The 24,309-nt window shown below is 34.3% G+C and overlaps 1 protein-coding gene and 1 non-coding gene across 2 annotated transcripts in view; one reads left to right on the plus strand and one right to left on the minus strand.

Annotated features, from left to right (window-relative positions):
• Positions 1-24,309, minus strand: part of RNGTT (RNA guanylyltransferase and 5'-phosphatase) — a 282,512-nt gene that overhangs the window by 43,821 nt on the left and 214,382 nt on the right. Inside the window, 1 exon segment of the mRNA XM_081829361.1 lies at positions 7,582-7,648. Coding sequence (XP_081685487.1) covers positions 7,582-7,648 — 67 coding nt within the window.
• LOC115941098 (U6 spliceosomal RNA) lies at positions 5,784-5,885 on the plus strand. The gene has a single exon (XR_004075851.1). It is a non-coding gene; the product is annotated as a U6 spliceosomal RNA (small nuclear RNA).

Here is a 24,309-nt window from a genome sequence, read left to right on the forward strand (position 1 = left end):
AAAACTTCACTTTTTAATTTCAAAGACTGCATATAAAGGTATAATGAACTATATCTGTTAAGAAAACTTAAGTCCTGTAGAACCTAGTACATTTAGAACCTTAATCTCAATAAAGTTAAAAGAAGTTAGTCTTGGATGAGGGTGAAATTTGCTTCATTTACAGCACAAAACCATAGCAGTGGATATGTGAGGCAATTCCCTTCTGACTCTGCATGACAATTCGTTATAAGATGATCAGTGTTTTATTTAGTTTATTAGTTTTGTTTTAGGATAAAACAAGAGATAATCATGCAAGTTTAAAATCGAGTTCTTCAGATGACAAACTTCTCCTAAAAACTTAAGTTTATGTTTTCAGGGAGGGGGGTGGGAGGATGGGTTGGCCTGGTGGTGGGTATTGAGGAGGGCACGTTCTGCATGGAGCACTGGGTGTTGTGCACGAACAATGAATCATGGAACACTTCATCTAGAACTAATGATGTAATGTATGGGGATTAACATAAGAATAAAAAAATAAATAAATAAAATGGGTATAATACAAAAAAAAAAGTTTATGTTTTCAATACCTTTTTGGTTAACTGAAAAATTTGGAAAAACATATTTTATTCACTTTTTAGGGTTCTTAATTTGGGGTCCTTAAATGCCCTTAAAGAGGGCCCATGAGCCCTCTGAAATTATAAATAGAAGTGCATGTATTTTTCTAGAGAGAGAGAGTTTATAGCTTTCATAGGATTCTGAAAGGAATTAATGATCTGAGAAGAGTCACTGCCTTGGCTGAAAGTTATATACAAAAGGACTGAGCTTGTTTGAAAAAAGAACCTTCTGGATGACTTATGGAAGATGTTAAGAGATAAAAGTAAGTTGGAATAACTTCCCCTAAAAACAGTGAAACCTGAAACAAGCATGAAGATGTACTAGTCTAAGCCTATTTAATAAAGTCACATGTTTGTACATATTTGTGTCTTTAGGGCTTGGATAAGACATTAAAACTAAAAGGTGGGTAATATGGATGCCTGGGTGGTTCAGTCAGTTAAGTGTCTGCCTTCGGCTCAGGTCATGATCCCAGAGTCCTGGGATTGAGCCCCGCATTGGGCTCCTTGCTCAGCAGGAAGCCTGCTTCTCTCTCTGCCTGCCGCTCCCCTTGATTGTGCTCTCTCATTCTCTCTCTCTCTCTCTCTCTGATAAATAAATAAATAAATAAATAAATAAATAAATAAATAAATAAATAAAATCTTTTTAAAAATAAAAGGTGGGAAATAATGGAAAAGTGTGTATGTATGTAAGAATGGTTGTAATGACTCATGCTATTCATTAATAGTACAGATATCTCTTGTCATGCTATAGCAAATTTCTGAACTCATTTAACATTTGTCTAAATATTATCCATTTTGTGTTTTTATGTTTCTCTTTTTCATCTGTATAAAATGGAGCTGCTTTTTTGAAATACAACTGTAATATGTTTCTAACAAAAAGAGCCTCTAACACCAAGCCACTCAAACTTAGTCCTGTGATGTTAATGAATAAGAATTCTTTTTCCTAAATATTCAAGTGAACAGTTTCCTATCTTATTTACCAAAAAAACTCAACCAATATGCTCTTAAGGAAATCAAAGCAGTTTCCATTTATTAAAGGTTATATCTGATATCTATACTATACAACATAGTATCACTACATTTAGTTTAATGGGAGAAAGATGAACATAACAAGTACTGGTATTTCATGTCCAAAACAAGTCAGGTGCTAGGCAAGGGAGGAAATGAACCTTACTAATCTCAAGCATTGAAGCTATGATTCTTTTACTGTTTTCCAATTAACTTTTAAGTATTCTAATTTGGTAAGGATCAATATAGCATTTTCGTAAGAACCATAAGAATTATGAAGGAACTTCAATGATTAATAAAGATAAGAAATCCTTTCACAGTTTATGAGAGAAACCTTTCACAGTAACATCAAAAGGAAAAGAAAGGTGCCCTAAAATAATGGATCTTTTTTTATCCAGGCATAAAGGGCTGGGTGATGGGCATTAAGGAGGGCACGTGATGTGATGAGCACTGGGTTTTATATGCAACTGATGAATTACTGAACTTTACATCTGAAGCTAAAGATGTACTACATGTTGGCTAATTGAATTTAAATTTTAAAAATTTAAATAAATAATTAATAAAAAGATAAAGGGTTGACAAAGGATTGACCTCTGTCACTGAGCTTGTTAGGAAAGGCCTGGATAAAGAAAATGTTATGTCAATAAATCAGGTGAGTGACGGAGGAATTAACCTCATATGTACACTTAGACCATGTTTTTGAAACATGTAACTCACACACACACACACACATTGTACCCTTTCCTAAATATGTTATATAAGCCTCTCACTTTTTAGTTATTTCAGTTCTAATATGGAGAAACGGGATTTTCCAGACCAACGGACAGAAAAAAATTAGGCTTTCAAAAATGCTCCTGCAGAAACTTATTAGGATTCCTGGCTACACTGCTGAATTAGGTGAACAGAACAGAGAGAGAGGTTTATGAAGAAATCCTTGCCAACTTGTGTTCCAGGGATATTAAAAATAGAAAAAAACAAATGTATCTGAATGCTTGTCATTACTTAAGAAATTTGAAAAGTTCAAGAGGGTCCACAAGTTAAGATCCTGGTGGTGAACTTTTGAGAGTGTTTTGATTTAAATTAAATTAGTGGAGGTATTTAAAGAGGTGCTGATGCTATGGTAACTAAAATAAGATTTTTCATTAAAAATGTCAAAAATGTTACTAAACCTCCTCAATATTAAATATCTTATATGTCCTATTCAGGCTCAGTCTATTATGAAATATCCTTGTTTTTCAAAGCATAAAAATGTATCATATGCAGGTAGAAAGGAATTTAAACTCACACCCCTCAACTGGAACAAGAGAAAACTCATACAGCCAAGAAACAAATGCAAAGAAAAATCAGAGAACTAAACAAAAAACATAAAACAAATTTCACAGGCTTGTAAGATAACATTAACAAAAAGTTATAATAACAAAAAAGGATGATCTCAAACCATCCTTTTTATTAATTACTTTGAAGGTTCATAATTATTATTCCATTTCTTACAAGAGAGTCTAGATGGAATCTAGGATTCAACCCTTAACTAATATTACTATAAAAACAGTTTTTGATGAAAGATTGAATGCTTTCCCTCTAAGATCATGAACAAGGTATGGATGGTCTGTTCTCACCATTTCTATTTAACTCTGTACTGTAAATTTTAGTCAATGTAGTAAAGCAAAAAAAAGCAATAAAAGGCGGATCCAGATCAGAAAGGAAGAGGGAAAACTATCTTTATTAGCTGATGATGTAGAAAATCCTATGAAATCTACAAAAAAAGTACTAGCACTAATAATTGAGTATAGTAAAATTGCAGGATTTAAAGTAAACACATAAAAATTGAATCTTTTTATATACTAGCAATGAACAATCAGAAATTAAAATAAAAAATACTTTTATATCTAGAAAACTGTTTCTACAGTCAATGTCAAAGAAATTACTATCTATGTTTTCTCCTAGGAGTTTTATGGTTTCGGGTCTCATAGTTTTTTTGTGTGTCTGGTGTAAGAAAGTGGTCCAATTTCATTACTCCGCAATGTAGCTAGCTGTCCAGCAACATCTGTTGAAGAAACTGTCTTTTCACCATTGTATATTCTTGCCTCTTTTGTCACAGATTAATTGATCATATAAGCATGGGTTTATTTCTGGGCTCTCTATTCTGTTCCATTGATCTGTGTGTCTACTTTTGTGTTAGTACTATCCTGTTTTGATTACTACAGGTTTGTAGTATATCTTAAAATCTGGGGTTGCGATACTTCCAGCTTTGTTCTTCTTTCTCTAGATTGCTTTGGCTATTTGGGGTCTTTTGTGATTCCATACAAATTTTAGCATTCTTTGTTCTAGTTCTATGAAAAATAGTGTCGGTATTTTGATAGGGACTACATCAAAATAACAAGCTTTTGCACAGCAAAGGAAACCATCAACAAAACAAAAAGGCAACCAACTAAATAGAAGAAGAAATTTGCAAATAAAATATACGATAAGGGGTTAATACCCAAATATAAAGAACTTCTACAATACAAAAAAAAAAAAAAAACAATTAAAAAATGGGCAGACGACCTGAACAGACATTTTTCCAAAGAAGACATACAAATGGCCAAAAGACACATGAAAAGATGCTCAACATCACTCATTATCAGGGAAATGCAAATCAAAACTGCAGTGAGAGACCACCTTACGCCTGTCAGAATGACTAGACTTAAAAAGACAAGAAATAACAAGTGTTGGTGAGGGTGTAGAGAAAAGGGAACCCTCTTGCACTGCTGGTGAAAATGTGAATTGATGCAGCCACTATGGAAAACAGTGTGGAAGTTCCTCAAAAATTTAAAGATATTATTACCATATGATCCAATAATTACACTACTGGATATCTACCCAAAGAAAACAAAAATACTCATTCAAAAAGATATATGCACCCCTATGTTTACTGCAGCATTATTTACAATAGCCAAGATATGAAAGCAACCTAAGTGCCCATCAAAAGATAAATGGATAAAGAAAATGTGATATACACACACACACCCCCCCACAGACTGAAATATTACTCAGCCATAAAATGAATGAGATCTTGCCATCTGCAACAACATAGATGGACCTAGAGGGCATTATGCTAAGTGAAATAAGTCAGAGAAAGACAAATACCATATGATTTCATTCATATAATGGAATTTAAGAAACAAATGAATAAAAAAAAGAAACAAACAAAAAACCGAGACTCTTAAATCCAGAGAACTGGTGGTTGCCAGAGGGGAGGTGGGTTAGGGGACGAATTAGTGAGATAGATAAAGGGGACTAAGAGTACACTTATTTTGATAAGCACTGAGTAATGTACAGCAAAGGTGAATCATTATATTGTACACCTGAAACTAATATACTACTGTATGTTAATTATATTTCACTTAAAACCTTTTTCCTATATTTATTTATACAGAAATTATGCAAAAAAAGTCTTCATAAAAATGTTAAAAAATACTTTTATAACATCCCAAATATAAAATATTTATGGATAAATCTATTAAAAATGTACAAGGCCAATATACTGAATCAAAATATTGTTGATATTAAAATCTAAATAAATCGAGAAATATGTGGTCATCATGAATTAAAAGATTCAGTATTGTTAAGATGTCATTTCTCCTCAAATTGATCTATAGATTCAACATGATCCAAGTCAAAATTCCAGTGGGCATTTTTAGAGAAATTGACATGATGATTCTAAAATGTGTATGAAAATTAAAGAAACCTAATTAGCCAAAACAACTTTGAAAAAGAACAAAGTTGGAGGATTTACCTATCTGTCTCCATGACTTATTATTATAAAGATACAATAATGGGGGCGCCTGGGTGGCTCAGTTGGTTAAGCGACTGCCTTCGGCTCAGGTCATGATCCTGGAGTCCCGGGATTGAGTCCCGCATCGGGCTCCCTGCTCGGCGGGGAGTCTGCTTCTCCCTCTGCCCCTCCCCCCTCTCATGTGCTCTCTCTCATTCTCTCTCTCTGAAATAAATAAATAAAATCTTTAAAAAAAAAAAAAAGATACAATAATCAAGATATTGTGGTATTGGTGGAGGGATAGACATACAGATAAATGGAATAGAACAGTCCAGAAATAGATTCACACATATATAGTCAATTGATTTTCAACAAAGATACAAAGGTCGAAATTCAATGGTCGAAAGGGTAGTTTCTAAAACATGGTTTTGGTGCTCACTACAGCAGCACATATACTAAAATTGGAATGACACAGAGAAGATTAGCATGGCCCCTGCTCAAGGACAACATGCAAACTCGTGAAGCAAATTTGTGAAGCATTCCATATTTTCAAAATTAAAAAAATAAATTAAATTAAATTAAATTAAAAATGGTTTTACAACAAGTATGTATGTGTCAAAGTATCTATGATATCTATGTGCCAAAAAGGCAGGGGGCTCAGCATTCCTCTATACCTTGAATTTTGAATCATATGCAAAAATTAACTCAAATAGATACTAAATCAAAATGTAAAACCTAAAACTATAAAGATTCTACACTACAAAGAAGAAAAATCTCTGTGACTTTGGTTAGGCAAACATTTCTTAGATCAATACCAAAAGCATGAGCCATGGTAAAAAACTAATAAACTGAACATCAACATTAAGAACTTCCACTCTTTGAGGACCCTGTTAGGAAAGGAAAAGAGAAGCCATAGTTGGGGTGGAGAGCGGGGGGGAAGCTGAAAATCACATATCTGATAGAGGACTTATATCCAGAAGATATAAGAATGCTCATAACTCAACAGTAAAAACACAAAAACCCAATCTAAAAAATGGCAAGATTTGAACACACACTTCACTAGAGATGTACAGATGACAAATAAGTACATGACAAAATGCGCAACATTATTAGGCATGACAGAAATGCAAAATAAACCTGCAGTGAAATACCACTATATAACTGTAAGAGTGACTAAACTTAAAAAGATGGGCCATACCAGGATATGGAGGAACTGGCACTCTCACACCCTACTGGTGGGAAAATAGTTTGGTCGTTTCTTAAAAAGTTAAACATACAACTGCCATTTAATCCAGCCATTGCCAACTTAGGTATTTACCCAAGAGAAATGAAAGGATATATCTCTGCAGAGACTTGTATACAAGTGTAGCCAGGAAGCAGAAACCACCCAAATGTCCATCAACAGGTGAAAAGGTAAAAAACTGTGCTATAATCATATAAGGGAGTACTCCTCAGCATTATAAATAATGAGTTATTGGTAAGTGCAACAACATGGATGAATCTCAAAATAATTACGCTGTATTAAAGAGGCTGAGAGAGGGAGAGGGGGAGAGAGAGACAGGACAAATACTGTATAATTCCATTTATATAAAATTCTAGAAAATGTGAATTAATCTATGATGACACAAATCAGATCAGTGGTACTGGAAGGGAAAAAGGAAGGGCAGGAGTGAGGAATCTCAAAGAGGTACAAGGAAACTTTTGGGGGTGATGGATATGTTTACTATACTGACTGTGGTGATGGTTTCAAAGGTCTAAGCATATCAAAATTTATATAGTGCTTTGGTCAAATTTAACTCATTACTATGGGCAAGAATATTAAAATAATCAATTCTCGGGCGCTTGGGTGGCTCAGTTGGTTAAGCGTCTGCCTTTGGCTCAGGTCATGATCCGAGCGTCCTGGGATGGAGTCTCGCATCGGGTTCCCTACTCAGCAAGGAGCTGCTTCTCCCTCTCCTTCTGCCCCTCCTGCCTGCTCATGCTCTCTCTCTTGCTCACTCTTGCTCTCTCTCAAATGCATATATAAAATTTTAAAAAAATAAATAAATAAAATGATCAATTCTCTGAAAAACTGAACTACTTCTTCAGCAGGGATATGCAAAAGCAAATGAAATCAGTAATTCAAATTCGTAATATTTTTGATATGTTGATGGTTATTTGCAGGTTTTTGATGGGTTCCGGAGAAGTGAACTACACCCAAGAAAAATACTGGAAAATGAACAATCATACCTTGATTTGTGCAAAGGGTCTTTCATAACCTCCAACATAGAGCAGACCAACATTCTGAGGAAGTAACCTACAAAAAAACAAAACAAAACAAAAACACATTATTTTGAAAATACTCTTCCTTATATAAGAAGCTTGTGTAATCATCAAAATTTGTGTAACAAATAGATACTGTGAAAAAAATTGCAATTTTTCTTGTCTTTTTATCTCTATGAGATAGTAACCAGACAAGGAATAATCATTTTTTTTTAAACTAATTTGGAAACAGATTATCACAGGAGGGTACTTCTTTGTTTTTGTTTGTTTATTCAAGTATAATTAACATACAATGTTACATTAGTTTCCAGTATACAATGTAATGATTCAAGAATAATTTTTTTTTAAGATTTTTTTTATTTATTTGAGACACAGAGGTACAGAGAGAGAGAGAGCATGAGCAGGGAGAGAGGCAGAGGGAGAGGGAGAAGCAGGCTTCCCGATGAGCCAGGAGCCCAATGTGGGGCTCGATCCCAGGACCCTGGGATCATGACCTGAGCCGAAGGCAGATGCTTAACCATCTGAGCCACCCAGGCACCCCCAAGAATAATTCTTATACTTCAGAAAACAGTGGTAAATGTTGAGAATGGGAACTTAGAACAGTCTAACATATTAGTAATTCTAGCAAAATTACTACATACTGTCTCTGGGAAAAAATTAAAAGAAGTCATGAATATATTTAAAAATCTTTAAGGATTCAATTCAAGAAACACTCATTGTACATCTCTACTATACTACAGGAGATAATACAAACCTAAGTAACTCAGTCCCAAAATCTAACCAGAAAACTAGACACATAAATAAATAACTACCAAAAGGTGGTCTCTGATAAGTGCTAGATAGATGGTTTGCCACTTCAAAATAGTGGAGTAAGAGGTACCTGCTATCGAGGGAGCTGGAAAAGTTCAAATAGATGAGATTTGGTTCAGCCTTAAAGGGTGGGCAGGCAAAGGGAGAAATTTAAACAAGTCCTGAAAATGCAGAAGATCTGAGACAAAAAGTAGACAAGTACAGTTAGAGATAGTGAGAGATAATTTAGTTGAAGATGAAAACCCAAGGAAGTTTGGAATAAACCATGAAGAATGTCAAATGCCATATCTTTATTTTATAAGCAATATGAAGTTATATTTCTGTAAGATATACTTAGTTCTTATAAAAAATAAATACACATGAAAATAAAAAGCAAACCATACAGAGGGTAAAAAAAATAATAATGGTTACCTTCTCTGCATCATCCTTCCCTTCCTATTCCCACTTCAAAGAGATCTATCATTCCTGACTGCATTAAACAATGTGAATTAGGGGCGCCTGGGTGGCTCAGTCATTAAGCGTCTGCCTTCGGCTCAGGTCATGATCCCAGAGTCCTGGGATCGAGCCCCGCATCGGGCTCCCTGCTCCGCGGGAAGCCTGCTTCTCCCTCTCCCACTCCCCCTGCTTGTGTTCCCTCTCTCAATGTGTGTCTCTCTCTGTCAAATAAATAAATAAAATCTTAAAAACAAACAATGTGAATGAAGAAACACCATCATTAGAATTGTGCTTGTGGAGCGTATAGTGGTACAGGGTATGAGAAGAACATAATTAAACATTCTTGTGATTATCTCATTTTTCTTTTATCATAAATCTTTTCTCAATGGACACTGTGAGTAAATGAATGCAACTCCAGTCTTAACCTTAATGTACATAAAGAATATGAAAAAAACTGCCTATATTCCTTGCCCAAAGCAACTAGGCCAAAATACATCTCCTCAGAGGCTAGGTAATGAAAATTAATAGCATTTCATGGCAGGTAAAAAAATGATCTCAAGGATGACTGTATATTCTATTGCATGAATCTGAGAATGAAACACTGAGTAGTATTTAAAGTGAACAAAAGACTGCAAACTCAAAACAATCCCATGGGAATTTCTCAGGGTTTCATATTGGTTTAATCATAAAAAATCAGAACACAAGATTATCATAACCATCCTTTCAAATTTATAGTTAGTGACTTAAAAAATCCTACTTCAATAATTCCAGGCTATGCATTTCTTCATATTTTAACTTCTCTGAAAACTGAATGCCTCTGATATTCTATGATGTCTTATAATCACTGTCTCCAGGTGACAGGTGTGAGATGGTTCTGTAGTTACCTTCCATTGACTCAGTCTAGGAAGACTAAGAAAGCACACTTTCAAAGCACCTTAGACTTTACGAAATAAGGTGATAGTCAGTCAATCTCCCAGGAACATCCTCTGCTCCTCGACATTCTTTAAAGGCTTATAAAGCATTAAAGGCCACTAAAAGAATGTTAATAGCGATTAACACAATCCTGATTAAACCAAGTTAGCAAAAAGCTAAAGTTTAGAATATAAGTGATACTTGCAGTAATTCATTTTAGCATGTTGTTGAAGGTCATAAACATGACTAAAGGCATTTGTTCACCAACTATAAGTAGAAAGCATAGGCAATGTCTCTAAATCTCAACTGTGAAATGGAGAATTTCTTAGCCATCAGTTAACATATAAGAAATGAAATCTCTCACAAATCATTGCCAGTATCACAAATTTAATGTTAGTTATATATAGCAGTGGTAATTTATTTCCTATATAACAAATGTTCACAAAAACCTTAATAAACCCCCTTCAGAAGTAAGAATAGTCACTGTTCATACAAATAGATGCTAAAGAAAGAAGAGAATAAAAGCTGGCTGACATTTAAAAATCAATATGCCTCTAATTACTATGCATATGCATTTCAGGAAGCTTGCCAATATACCATTTAGTGTGGCCCCCCTTCCTCCAACTTGCCTATCTAACAGCTACCTTTCCTTAAACAAGAAATTTCTTAAATATATCAATTATGTAGCATATACATGTTTCACTTTTTAAATACTGTTCTCTCTCATTCATGTACCTATTATTACTTACCATAGATTATATTACCACCATCAACTGAGTGGGTTTTAATATGCAAACAATGAATCATGGAACACTACATCAAAAACTAATGATGTAATGTATGGTGATTAACATAATAAAATAAAATTTTAAAAAAATATGTACCATATGATCTAAAGACCTGCTATGCACAAAATAATTAACACTCGAAAAACACTTTTAAGGTGGGATATTTCTTTAACCGTTTTTACCTTTCAAAAAATTATTTTGCCAAATTGTATACATAATTGTTGTCAAATAATACACCATTTTATGGTGACAGGGTACTTGCATATAATACAGCAATCACATATTTTAAATCCCCAGAGTAGGGCATTAATTCAGCACTGATAAGTGCATTCATATGTATATGTTAAAATAGAAACCCTGACTCATTTAGTACCAGATAACTGCTTTGCCCTTAAGTTACATGAACATTAACACAACCTTTATACAAATGCTAACAACTCCTAAAATATTTGTTTGTAACTAAATACTTGATAGTGTGTCTATCAAAGAAGGAAATAGCAGGGTACCTGGGTGGCTCACTTGGTTAAACATCTGACTCTTGATCTCAGGGTCATGAATTCAAGCCCTGAGTTAGGCTCCACGCTGGGCATGGAGGAAAGTAGCAATAAGACATGGGGGTGGGAGAATCAGGGATGGACCTATTAGAGTTGTTTTTTGTTTTTTTAAGATTTTATTTATTTGACAGGGAGAGAGAGGAGGAGAGAGAGAGCACAAGCAGGGGGAGCAGCAGAGGGAGAGGGAGAAGCAGGCTCCTCACTGAGCAGGGAGCCCGATGGGGGTGCTCCATCCCAGGACCCTGGGATCATGACCCGAGCCAAAGGCAGACGCTTAACCAACTGAGTCACCCAGGCGCCCCAGACCTATTAGAGTTTTTCAAAAAGTAAACACAGGTAAAACTAATGTTCATTTTGCTTCAAATTCCCAAATACAAATATTAACAAATATCTATCCTGGAAAGAATGCTGTAAAGTTATTTCCAGAAAAGTTTCTCACATAAATGAAAAATAAAACTTGTCAAGTAACAGAATGAACATTATTTAAAAGGACCTCATTCACCATAACCTAATGATATATCAGATATAAAAAACTGCTTTAAAAGGAAACTGAGTCTGTAATTGCTTCAAATTAAAAAGTTAAAAAAAGGAAAGGGAATCTTTTAAAAATAAGAATAAGCTAAATAACTCAAAATTAACTATTCTGTCTACAACCCATAATTACAATACTTACTAATAGATGTATTTTTCAACTGCAACAAAATATCCTGAAAAAATGAACAGTTTGTTTATTTATTTATTTATTTTTAAAACAGAGAGCATGCACACACATGCATGAGCAGTGGCGGGGTGGGGGGGAGGGGCAGAGGGAGAGGGAGAGAGAGGATCTTAAGCAGGCTTCAAGCCCAGTATGAGCCGGAGGTGGGGCAATCTCATGATCCTGAGATCCTGACCTGAGCTGAAGTCAAGAGTCAGATGCTTAACCGACTTGGCCACCCAGGTGCCCCAAAATTTACAGTATCTTTAATGCTGATTTACATAAAATCCTACTTCTTAGAGAAACTGCATCCAATATATCTACTACTAGGAAAAAGGAGAATGCAAATGCATTTAATATGGAATCAATAGCACACTTTTGAATTTGAGAAAATGCATATTACTGAGAAGGCCTCTATTCTTTAAGACTCCTATTAGGATGTAAATAACAGCAGCATATACCCTTAGGCCCAGAAAAAAACCTGGATGAGCCAATGAGCAAGTTTATTATTATCTTTAGAGACTTTTCATAGCCTACACTTTTTCTATTCTGGTTTACTTTCTAAACCCTAGTACAGGCATAACAAGTGCTCTGGACTTTTGTTAAAACAAAACAAAACAAAACACCACCACCACCAATACCATGTTTAAGGAATCTGCATGCCAACAGAAATAAGTTACCTAAAAATGAAGTTTGGTTAAATGAAGTATATATTGAGTGAAATAAATAACAAATAATAAATAAGACTAGGGAAGGATAAAACAACGCAGAAGCAAACAAAAGAAAATTGAATCATTTTGCAACGGTATATAAGAAGAAATGTTGAGCTGTCAGTATTCAGAGAACAAATATATCTGTAACAATATTATCAGACAGAAAAAAGTCAAGGTAAAAAGTATTATTGAGGTAAAGAAAGATATCTCAGAATAATAACAGGTTCAACTTGTCAAGAAATTTATATGCATCAAATAACAGAGCTATAAAACATATAAATCAATTAACAATGTACATGATGAAACTAAACAAATCCACAATCGTAGTAGCAGTTTAAACTTTCCTCTCTTAGTCAGTGATGGAAAAAACAGAGCACAAAAGCAATAAGAATATAGAAGAACTCAAGCAATACCATTAACAAAAATATATAGGGACACCACCCAACAGTTGCACAGTACATGGACCACAAAATACGGATACACAGAAAATTTATAAAAAGTGGCCATATGCTGGGCCATGAAGCAAATTTAAAACAAAATTATTTATTTATTTACTTATTAAGATTTTATTTATTTATTTATTTGACAGAGAGAGAGATAGTAAGAGAGGGAACACAAGCAGGGGGAGTGGGAGAGGGAGAAGCAGGCTTCCTGCTGAGCATGGAGCCCAATGCAGGGCTCGATCCCATGACGCCAGGATCCTGACCTGAGCCGAAGGCAGACGCTTAACAACTGAGCCACCCAGGCACCCCAAAAACAAATAAAATAATTTAGAGTACAGTCTTTAAACACAAGAATTCAGTTAGAAGTCAAGAACATAAAAATAACCAGAAAATCCTCATTTTTAAAATGATAGAAATACATCAATAAATAACCTATAGGACAGAAAGGAAATCCCAAAGGAAATTATCAAATATTTTTAGGTAACAAAATAACAATATATCAAAACTTGTAAGATACAGCCAAATCCAACTTAGACAGAAATTTATAACCCAAACTGTATATGTCAAAAAAGAAATGCTGAAAATCAGTGAGTTACACAACCACCTCAAGAAATTAGAAAAATACCACTAAATTAAACCCAAGGAAAACAGAAGAAAATAAGCTGAAATTCATGAATAGAAAACATACACTAGTAGGATTAAAAGATTAAAAACTGTTTCTTCTAAAAGAATGATTAAATTGATAAATCCCTAATGAGACTGACAAATAAAAGATAAAGCACAAATAGTATCAGTAATAACAGAGAACACAGCCTACATATACTAAAAAATAAGAGGATATTGTAAACACACTAACGAGTTTGAAAATTGAGACTAGAAAAACTTCCAGAAAAATACAGTGAACTAAAACTGACATAAGAAAAAATAGAGTATCTTACTTATCCTACCGTAAAAATTTTTAATGATCTCCCCAAAGAAAGCAAAAGGTCTAGATGGATTCTTCAGCAAACTCTACCAAATATTTAAAGGAAAATTAATTCTAATCATATACAATTTTTACCAGAATATAGAAAAAGAAGGAATATTTATATTTTAACAAGTCAGGATAACTCTGACATTCAGATATGAAAAGGCAATACTGATCAAGAGAGAATAAAGACAAGCAAGAGACCAGGGAAAAATATTTGCAAGAGGACTTTTATCCAAAATATTAAAGAACTCTTAAATCTCAACAATAAGAAAATGAGCAACCTAATTAAAAAATGGCCAAAGACCTAAACAGACATCTTGCTATATATATATATATATGGCACATAAGCATAAAAAAAGATGTTCAACATCACAAGTCATTAGGGAAATGAAAATTCAAATGAGACACCACTATACACCTACTAGAATGGCCAAAATACAAAACACTGATACCAAAGTATGTTAGTGAGAATGTGGAGCAACAAGAACTGTCATTCATTACTGGTAGACATGTAAAATGTAGAAGAACAGTTTGGCAGTTTCTTATAAAACTAAACATATTCTTACCATATGATCCAGCATCACACTCCTTGGTATTTACCCAAATGAGTGAAAAACTTATGTCTACCTAAAAACCTAACAGCTAGGTAATGATAATAACAGAAGAAACTACATGCTGGGAGAGAGAAGATAAATGGGAACTCTCTATTTTCTGCCCAAATATCTGGAAACATAAAACAATTCTAAAAAAAAAAACTTTATTTTCTTTAAAAAATGCAATGTTGATAGTACAAGAAAGGAACCGTATAGGTCAATTTCTCTCATGAACAAAAATGCAAAAAGAAGGAAGAAAAGGAGGAAGGGAAGCCCTACATAAATGAAATGAGAGAATATATCATGTTCGTGGATAGGAAATCTCAATGTTGAATATACTTAATGCAATGTTAATAATCCTGACAGAATCTCTCTGAGAAACTTAATAAGCTCATTACAAAATATACATGGGAAAGCAAAAGAACAAAAATATAAAAGATTCTCCTAAAGAAGAACAAAGTAAGGAGACTGGCTCCATTAGCTATCACAACTCCTTACAAAGCTTCAGCAATAAAAAATATGTGGTATTAGCATGGGACAGAGCTTCAGCAATAAAAAATATGTGGTATTAACATGTGGTAAAAAGCCAGTGGAATATAGCAGAGGATCTAGAAACAGACCTACATATAAACAAACACTCGATTAATTAAAGGTGGCACTGCAGGACAGTGGAGAAAAACCTTATAAGTGTAGAAGGAAAATAAACTTGGGTAAACTCCTCTTTAATTTTAATGTGACAAAAGAAAATACTGGTAAATCATATATATAAAAATGTCAACAAACCATCAGGGCAAAAATAGCATAAATAAAGTCAAAAGATACCTGACAAACTATGGGAAAACATTTGCGACAACACAACAGAGAAGAAACTAATAATTCTATTATTAAAAACTCAAAAACTGAAGGGGAAGATGGCCAAAAACCTGTTGGAACAATGAGAAAAAGACATAAAAAGGCAATACACACACACACAAAAGGACATTAAGAATATATAAAAATATTCAAACTTACTTGTAATTAGAGAAATACATATTAAAACAGCCCTCAGATACCATTTCCAACCTATCAGATTGGCAAAAATTGAAACATATGCAGAATGCATTCTGTTGGCTAGTCTGGGGGAAACAAAAGTTCTCATATACCGTTGTTGAAAGAGCAAACTAGGACAATGGTCATGGAGGGACACTTCGCAGTATCTAACAAAACCACATATGCACTTAGCTTTTGACCTAATAACCTCTCTTCTAACAATCTGCCTTGAAGATACACCTCCAAATACTCAAAAATACACATGTACAAGGCTATTCACTTGCACACTATTGGTATGCAAAATATTGGAACAACCTAAGTACACAGCAGAGTAGTCAAATAAGTTATGGTAAATCCACACAATGGAGTAATATGTACTGTAAAAAATAATGAGGAAGATCTCTAATTACTGATAGGGAGCAATTTCTAAGATATACTTACTGATAAATGAAAAAAGAAAAGTAAAAAAAGATATATAGTATGTTACTCTTTGCAAGACTTTATTTATTTATTTATTTATTTATTTATTTGAGAGAGAGAAAGTGTGCTAGCAGGGAGGGGGGCAGAGGGAGAAAAGTAGACTCCGCACTGTAGACTCTGCACTGAGCACAGAGCCTGACACGGGGCTCGATCTCAGGAACCTGAGATCAGGACCTGAGCCGAAATCAAGAGTCTGACGCTTAACTAACTGAGCCACCCAGGCACCCATATAGTATGTTATTCTTAATTAAGAAAGAAAAAACACTAGAAAATATTCATGTATCTGTTCATTTGTGCAAAAAGATTTCAGGAAAGCTAAAACAGAAACTCTAAAGATTGTTTTCCTGTAGGGGGTAGGTCTTAGGGTGAATGAAGGACAATTTCATGAGAATACCTTTTTGTAAAGTCATGACTATTATATATTTTTTAAGATTTTATTTATTTATTTGAGAGAGAGAGAGAGTGCACGAGTAGGGGGAAGGGCAGAGGGAGAGGGAGAAGCAGACTCCCCGCTGAGCAGGTAGCCTGATGTAGGGCTTGATTCCGGGACTCCAGGATCATGACCTGAGCCAAAGGCAGATGTTTAACTGACTGAGCCACCCAGCTGCCCCAAGTCATGACTATTATAACCATGATAATGTTTCATTCACCAAACACATAAATAAGTAAACAATCAAAATCAATCAGAATGTTGAGGGAACCCAAAATGGAGTAAGAATAATTGTATTACAAATGAATAACATCCCACATTAAGGAAGATGGGGATGAAAAAGAACTTAAAGTAACTTTAGAAAACAGTATTTTGACTATATTCCACAAGGCTACAGATAGAAAGAACTGTACACAAATATAGTCCTTGAGCTAAAGCTTGTTTCTCACAGAGGTATGAGTTAGTAATTCTGAAAATGTTACACGTACACTAGGATTTAAAAAACAAATAAATATATCATGGATAAGGAGATGCAGGTTTCTCACTGTACAAACAGTTACATATAAGCAAAGGGGAAAAGCTAGAATTAACATTATGATGCTGGATTAGAATGAGAAGTATTAGCAGGAATTCACAGCTTTTAATATATTCACAGATGGATAAAGAAATAAATATAAATGTGTGTGTAGGTGCATGTTAGTATGTGATACATTCCTAGCTCTGACAACTGAGAGGGCCTGTAATGACACTAAGTAGCAATGACTAGACTGAGGACCTAGGTTTTTCTATCATTCACCAAACACACACACCACACACACACACACTGGGGTCCTTGGAGAAATAGCTGATTCCTGGCCTGAGGGAAAATATAAGAAGGACCTGGAACATCTATGGAACTAGAAAGTAAGGAGGAAGTGCTGAAAAATAATGAGAGAATGTCAAAAAGACATAGAAGCCAAACTGAAGAAGTTCTCAATGGCCAAAGCCAAAACAATAACATAAAATGAGAGTACTGGATTATAACCTATAGAATAAAATATTCTTAAATCCTAACTAATATAAGCAAACATATGGGGAAGAGGGGACAGTTCTTCTTTAGAGTAAAATCCCCATTGATACATTGCAAAAAATGAAGGAAATTGAAATTCACAATTATTTGAAATATTCACCAAATCAAAATTGAAAAACACCACAGTGATGATTGTTGTAGGCAAAAGCCAATGAAAGATGTTAGAACTAGAAGATGAAAGTATGATAAGAAACCTGATATTTGTCTAGTCTCAAAGCTTTGTCCCCCAGAAAACACTTATTAATTACAAAAACATAGCAACTTTAGAGAAACCTAACCAAGTAACCAAATCTGACATCACAGTGGTAAGATTTATCAACATGCCTTTCCCAACACCATAAAACACACTGAGAAAGACACAGTATCACTTCCATGGTGTTCCTGCCAAAAAGTACTGAAAAAGATCAAACTAAGAGACAATACTTGACCAGTATTTTCCAAAAAGTGTCAAGATCATGAAAAACAAAAATGAGGTATTGTCACAGATTTGATTAAGGAGACATGAAAACTAAATGCAATGTGGAATCCTGGATGAGAAAAAGATATTAGTGGCGAAACTGACAAAATTAGAATAAGGAATGTAGTTAAGTTCATAGTATTGTACTAACATTCATTTCCTGATGTTGACAATAGGGGAAAACAATGTGAGAGATATACAGGAATACTCCGCACTATTTTTGGAACTTTTCTATATGTTTAAAATTATTTTAAAATAAAAAATTTTAAAAACATGCCATGAGACAACATGAATGGACCTAGAGGGTGTTACACTAAGTGAGTCAGACAGAGAATGATTTGAATTATATGATTTCACTTATACGTGGAATATAAATGAGTGATGGGTATTAAGGAGGGCACTTCTTATGATGAGCACTGGGTGTTAGATGTAAGGAATGAATCACTAAATTTTACTTCTGCAACTAATACTACACTATGTTAACTAACTGGAATTTAAATAAAAACTCGAAACAAAAAAATTAATTAAAATAAATTTTAAAAACAAACAAACAAAACATATCCTTAAATACAGAAAACAAACTGATGGTTGCCAGAAGGGAGGCAGGTGTAGGGGGATGGACAAAATAAATGAAGGAGATTAAGAGGTACAAACTTCCAGTTATAAATAAGTCATGGAGATGAAAAGTACAGCATAGGGAATATAGTCAGTAATACTGTAATAACATTGTATGGTGATTACACTTACTGTGGTGAGCATTGAGTAATAAGTAGAATTGTTGAATCAGTATATTGTACACCTGAAACTAATATAACATTGTCTATCCATTATACTTAGAAAGCAAGCAAGCAAGCAAGCAAGAGACAGCCTGTCCCCCACACCATACCCAAGTTAACTCAAAATAGATGGAAGAACTGAATGTAAGACCTGACACCATAAAACTCCCAGAAAAAAATATAGACATAAGCTCCTTAACATCAGTCTTAACAGTGATTTTTTTTGACACCAAAAGCAAAGACAACAGAGGCAAAAATAAACAAGTGGAACTACATCAAATTGAAAAGCTCTGCACAGCAATGGGAACAATAAACAAAATGAAAAGGGAACCTACAGAACAGGAGAAAATATTTGCAAATTAAATGTCAGATAAGAGGTTAATAACCAAAATATATAAAGAACTCATACAATTCAACAGCCACACACGACACAAATCCAATTAAAATATGAGCAGAGGAACTAAAAGACATACAAATAGCCCACAGGCACAAGGAAAGGTACTGAACATCACTAATTATCAGGGAAATGCAAATCAAAACCACAATGAGATACCACCTCACACCTGTTAGAACAGCTATTATTAAAAAAAAAACACCCTAAAACAAGAGATAACAAATGATGGAGAGAATGTAAAGAAAAGAGAACCCTTGTACCCTGTTGCTGGGAATGTAAATTAGTACAGCCATTACGGAAAACAGCATGGAGGTTCCTCAAAATATTAAAAATAGAACTACCATATGATCCAGGAATTCTATTTCTGGATATATATCTGAAAGAAATGAAATCACTATCTCAAAGAGGTATCTGCACCCCCATGTTCAATGCATCATTATTTACAATAGCCAAGACATGGGAACAATCTAAGTGTCCACCAGTGGATGAATGGATAAAGAAAATGTGCTATACATACAAAATGGAGTCTTATTCAGCCATTACAAAAAGAAGGAAATCCTGTCAATTTCAACAACATAAAGCTCAAGGGCATTATGCTAAATGAAATAAGTCCTACAGAGAAGACAAATGATCTCACTTATACTCAGAATCTAAAAAAAACAAACTCACAGACACAGAGAACAGAGTCACTACCAGAGATGGGAGTTGGGGGAAATGGATGAGGATAGCTAAAGTTACAAACTTCCAGTTATAAGATAAATAAGTTCTGCAGATGTGATGTACAGCATGGTAACTATAGTTAATAATACTGTATTATATATTTGAAACTTGCTAAGATAGTAGATCTACAAGTTCTTATCACAAGAAAGAAAATTTTAAAACTATGTGAGGTGATGGATGTGAACTGAATTCATTGTAGTAATCACTTTACAGAATATACACATATCAAATCATTATGCTATACACCTTAAACTAATACAATGTTATATGTTAATAATATCTCAAAAGTAGGAGAAGAAATGCTAATTTAAAAAAAAGACATTAAGAGACTGAAAGAAGCCACTGAGTAGAAGAAATTTATAAAACACATTGTTATCTTAAGTCCGAAAGCACACATATGTATATGTTTGACTACTATGGGTAATCACCCCATCTATGCAAATGCCTTTATATAATATGTTTTATAGGGAGAGAGAGCAATGAAAAAGAATGAATTTGCCCACATCATGGATAAATTTCAAAATCATGACACCGAGCAAAAGAAGCCAAACCTAAAGGAACATAAGGTTGCATTTACGTAACGCTCAAAAACAGGCAAAACCAAACCATGCTTAGTGATCCATACTTAAGTAATAAAAGCATAAAGAAGAGAAAGGGAGTAAGTCTGGATAGTGGTTATCTTTGGTGGGAAGGAAAAGTTTGTGAATGAGAAAGAGCATGCTGGAGGCATCTAGGATGATAGAAAATATTTTCTTTCTTGCCCTGGGTGCCCCTGGGAAAATGTAGGAACATTATGTTAAGGTTAAATGAGTATTGGTTACACAAAATTTCATAAAACTGTACATTTTATTTGTTTTATGTACTTTTCTGTATATTTTCTTTCATAATATAAGGTCTTAATATAAAAATCACAAAGAAAAAAAACAAAATAAGCCATCAATAGGAGAATGAGAGTGACTCCTAAATGAGGGGGTACAATATTAATTGATAAGTTAACATATTTTAATATTCCTGTATAAACAGATGAGTATTTTAAGAGATGAGCTCCTAGAGAATCCAAAAGTCACTCATCTCTTCCTTAGTACTGGAGCTACATATTCTATGGCATAAATATAATTTGAAAACAGAACTCATATATCTGGACATAATGGTAGTTTAAAATTGAAGAAAAGAGGGCGCCTGGGTGGCTCAGTTGGTTAAGCGACTGCCTTCGGCTCAGGTCATGATCCTGGGGTCCCAGGATCGAGTCCCGCATCGGGCTCCCTGCTCGGCGGGGAGTCTGCTTCTCCTTCTGACCCTCCCCCCTCTCATGCTCTATCTCATTCTCTCTCTCAAATAAATAAAATTTAAAAAAAAAAGAAAAGAAATATAACTGATAAAAAATATTTAGACAAATTTTCCACTCCCAGCCAAGACAGAGTCACAAGAACTGGACTAGGTGTTACTCCCACTAAACAACTAAATATACAATGTTATACAATGTTTTTCAGAAATTGGACAAGAGGGGCGCCTGGGTGGCTCAGCTGTTAAGCATGTGCCTTCCATTCGGGTCGTGATCCCATGGTCATGGGATTGAGCCCCACATCAGGCTCCCTGCTCCGCGGGAGGCCTGCTTCTTCTCCCTCTCCCTCTCCCCCTGCTTGTGTTCCCCTCTCTCACTGTGTCTCTGTCAAATAAATAAATAAAATCTTAAAAAAAAAAAAGAAAAAAGAAATTGGACAAGAGACAGCACAGGTCAGTGGTACCCTGAGAGAAGGAAAACAAATGAAGTCATTCTCACCTCTGCCCTAGCTTACTATCTGGAGTTTTTATACCGCGGTGCAAAAAAGGGAAAACCCAGGCCTATAAAACCCAAAACATTTACTATCTGGTCCCTTAGACAAAAAAACTGTCAACTCCTATTCTAAAGAAATGAAAGTAAACGTCCACAAAGACTTGTATCCAACTTTCATAGGAGCTTTGTTCCTAATAGCCAAAAACTAGAAACATTTCAAATGCCCATCAAACAACATGGATGAATTTAATCATGAAAGAAGTGTGGGGGGGAGCACATTATTATATGCTTCCATTTGTATAAAACTCTAGAAAATAAATTCTCAACAGCAGATCAGTGGCTGCCAAAGAAGGGTGTGGGAGGAAGGAGGGATTAGAAAGGAACAGAAAAAATTCTGGAGGGTGTTGGAAATACTCATCATCTTATCCTGGGAGTGATGATTTCACACATAAAAACCAATCAAATTGTACACTTTAACTGTGTGCAGTTTATTATATATCAATTACTCCTTGATAAAGCTGTAAAAAACTGTACAAACTTCATCTTCCAAATTTTGTTAAATATATTTAAAAAATAAAGTCTACAATAGTTCACAGGCCATACAACAAACTGAGCCCACAAATAATTCTAAATTGATCCACTCTGATCATTCTGAATGAAGAGATCTGTTATTTGAAGAACTGCTTGTGTGAACATGAAGCAGAATAGTTTAAAAGTGGATTTTAACAGGGAAATCATTACATACATATAACTTCCTGCCTCGTTTGTTATCTAATGATCCTAAACATTATTCTGTGGGCTTACTTCTACCTACAAAAGAAGAGATGGGAGAATGACTTATGCGGGAATTAGCTTCAAATATAAACATCTGAAATCATCTGAATCATCATCGTATCCATAAATGTTCATCTCCTTGACAATGACACCATGATGGATGTATGTGTAAAGCACATTTGTTAAAAGGTTAAATGGACTAAAAGCTTCATTTCCTGTACTGGTAAATTCTGAATTTTATTTTATTTTATTTTTTCCTTCTGTTTTTGTTGTACTAGCTTCCCATGTATACTTTGGACAAGAATTTGACCGTGAAGTCCTTGTTTTCCCCTGGGAAAATGTAGGAACATTATGTTAAGAAGCCATTTCTGCAGGAAAAGAAGTACAAAAGATGCTCTGGAGAGTAGAAACAGAGAAATTTAAGCTGAGTGGATATAATTCACAATTCAATTTTTTCAGTCTAAATTATAGCACCATGTCACATGTTACCAGCTGTTTCAATAATAGCTATAATCAATCAAAGAGAAAAATGTTGGTGTTGTTGTTTTAAATCACAGACCCCAAAATGACTGAGATTGTTATATTCCACATTGAAAAGAATTACTGCAAATCTGAATTTCAGCTTCATTGAGCTCTTTATAAAATGCTGACTGACACATGAACTATAACCAAAAATACAAAGAACCACCTAAGTGTCTCACTGATAGAATGCATATTAAATTGGTCTTCTCTCTGCTACTAATTTTAATTTGAATATTCCTGTAGTAAATATTATATATTTTATATATTAAAACATGGATTATAGTAGGTACAGAATTATTATTTTTTCATTGCTAGGCATGTACTGGCAATCTTCATTTTTAGAAGTGATTAATTTTATCTTTTTCATGACTCCATAAAAATGAATCAGCCTATTTTGAGTTAGCTCAATAGATAGTTCCTCCTTAATTCATTAGAATGTTTTTTGTTCAAACAGAGTAACCTCTGACTGGTTGTAGTTTGTGGAGCCCTTGAAGGAACTTTTTACCAGCTGAATATCTCATGTAAAAGAATCTGAACTATCACAATTCATTTTCTCTTTTATTTTGGTATCTGTTCCAAACGTACTTATAACTAATGATATAATACTAAAACTCTTCAAAAAAATTACTTCAAATTTAAAAGTGACTGTCTAGAATGCTGAACTGCATGTCATTATTTTGCTTATAAATGACAATATTTATCCTTGAAATATGCTTTGATCAACTAACAATTAAAAGTTAACATAATGTGTGAGATAGTCCAACCTCAATAATGTAACAACTATAATCAAGTATTCAAGACAAAGTTCCAGAATCTCATGTGCTGATAACAGAAAATCATGAAATGTCCCTAAGAAAGAAATTTTCACTGGATAGTGCCATCAATGTAATAAAGCATGGTAATTTTAACATTTCTTAAAACATTGATATAGGGGAGTCTGGGTGGCTCAGTCAGCTAAACGTCTGACTCTTGATCTTAGCTCAGGTCTTGATCTCGGAGTCATGAGTTCAAGCCCCACATTGGGCTCCACGCTGGGGGTGGAGCCTACTTAAAAAAACAAACAACAACAAAAAACCACATTAATATAAATTAAATGATACCTCGCTGACTAGGACCACATTTTACAAATGACTTAAAGACCTTCATATCCTTATGGTTGGCTAATTTGATTATTCCTGAAAAGTGAGATGGAGGTTATCTAATAATTACAATATTTTTCCATTCATTTTTCCCATTCTATTAAATGATTTATGTGAATTCTTGAAGCAGGTTATGGTCATTACAACTTTAGAATATGCTCAGCAAAAACAAGATGGACAGTCATATAATGTTATCTTTTCCTCAAACTAACCAGG

Source organism: Leptonychotes weddellii, chromosome 8 (assembly GCF_054177405.1).
Source record: "Leptonychotes weddellii isolate Sample4059 chromosome 8, ASM5417740v2, whole genome shotgun sequence".
Taxonomy (NCBI): Eukaryota; Metazoa; Chordata; class Mammalia; order Carnivora; family Phocidae; genus Leptonychotes; species Leptonychotes weddellii.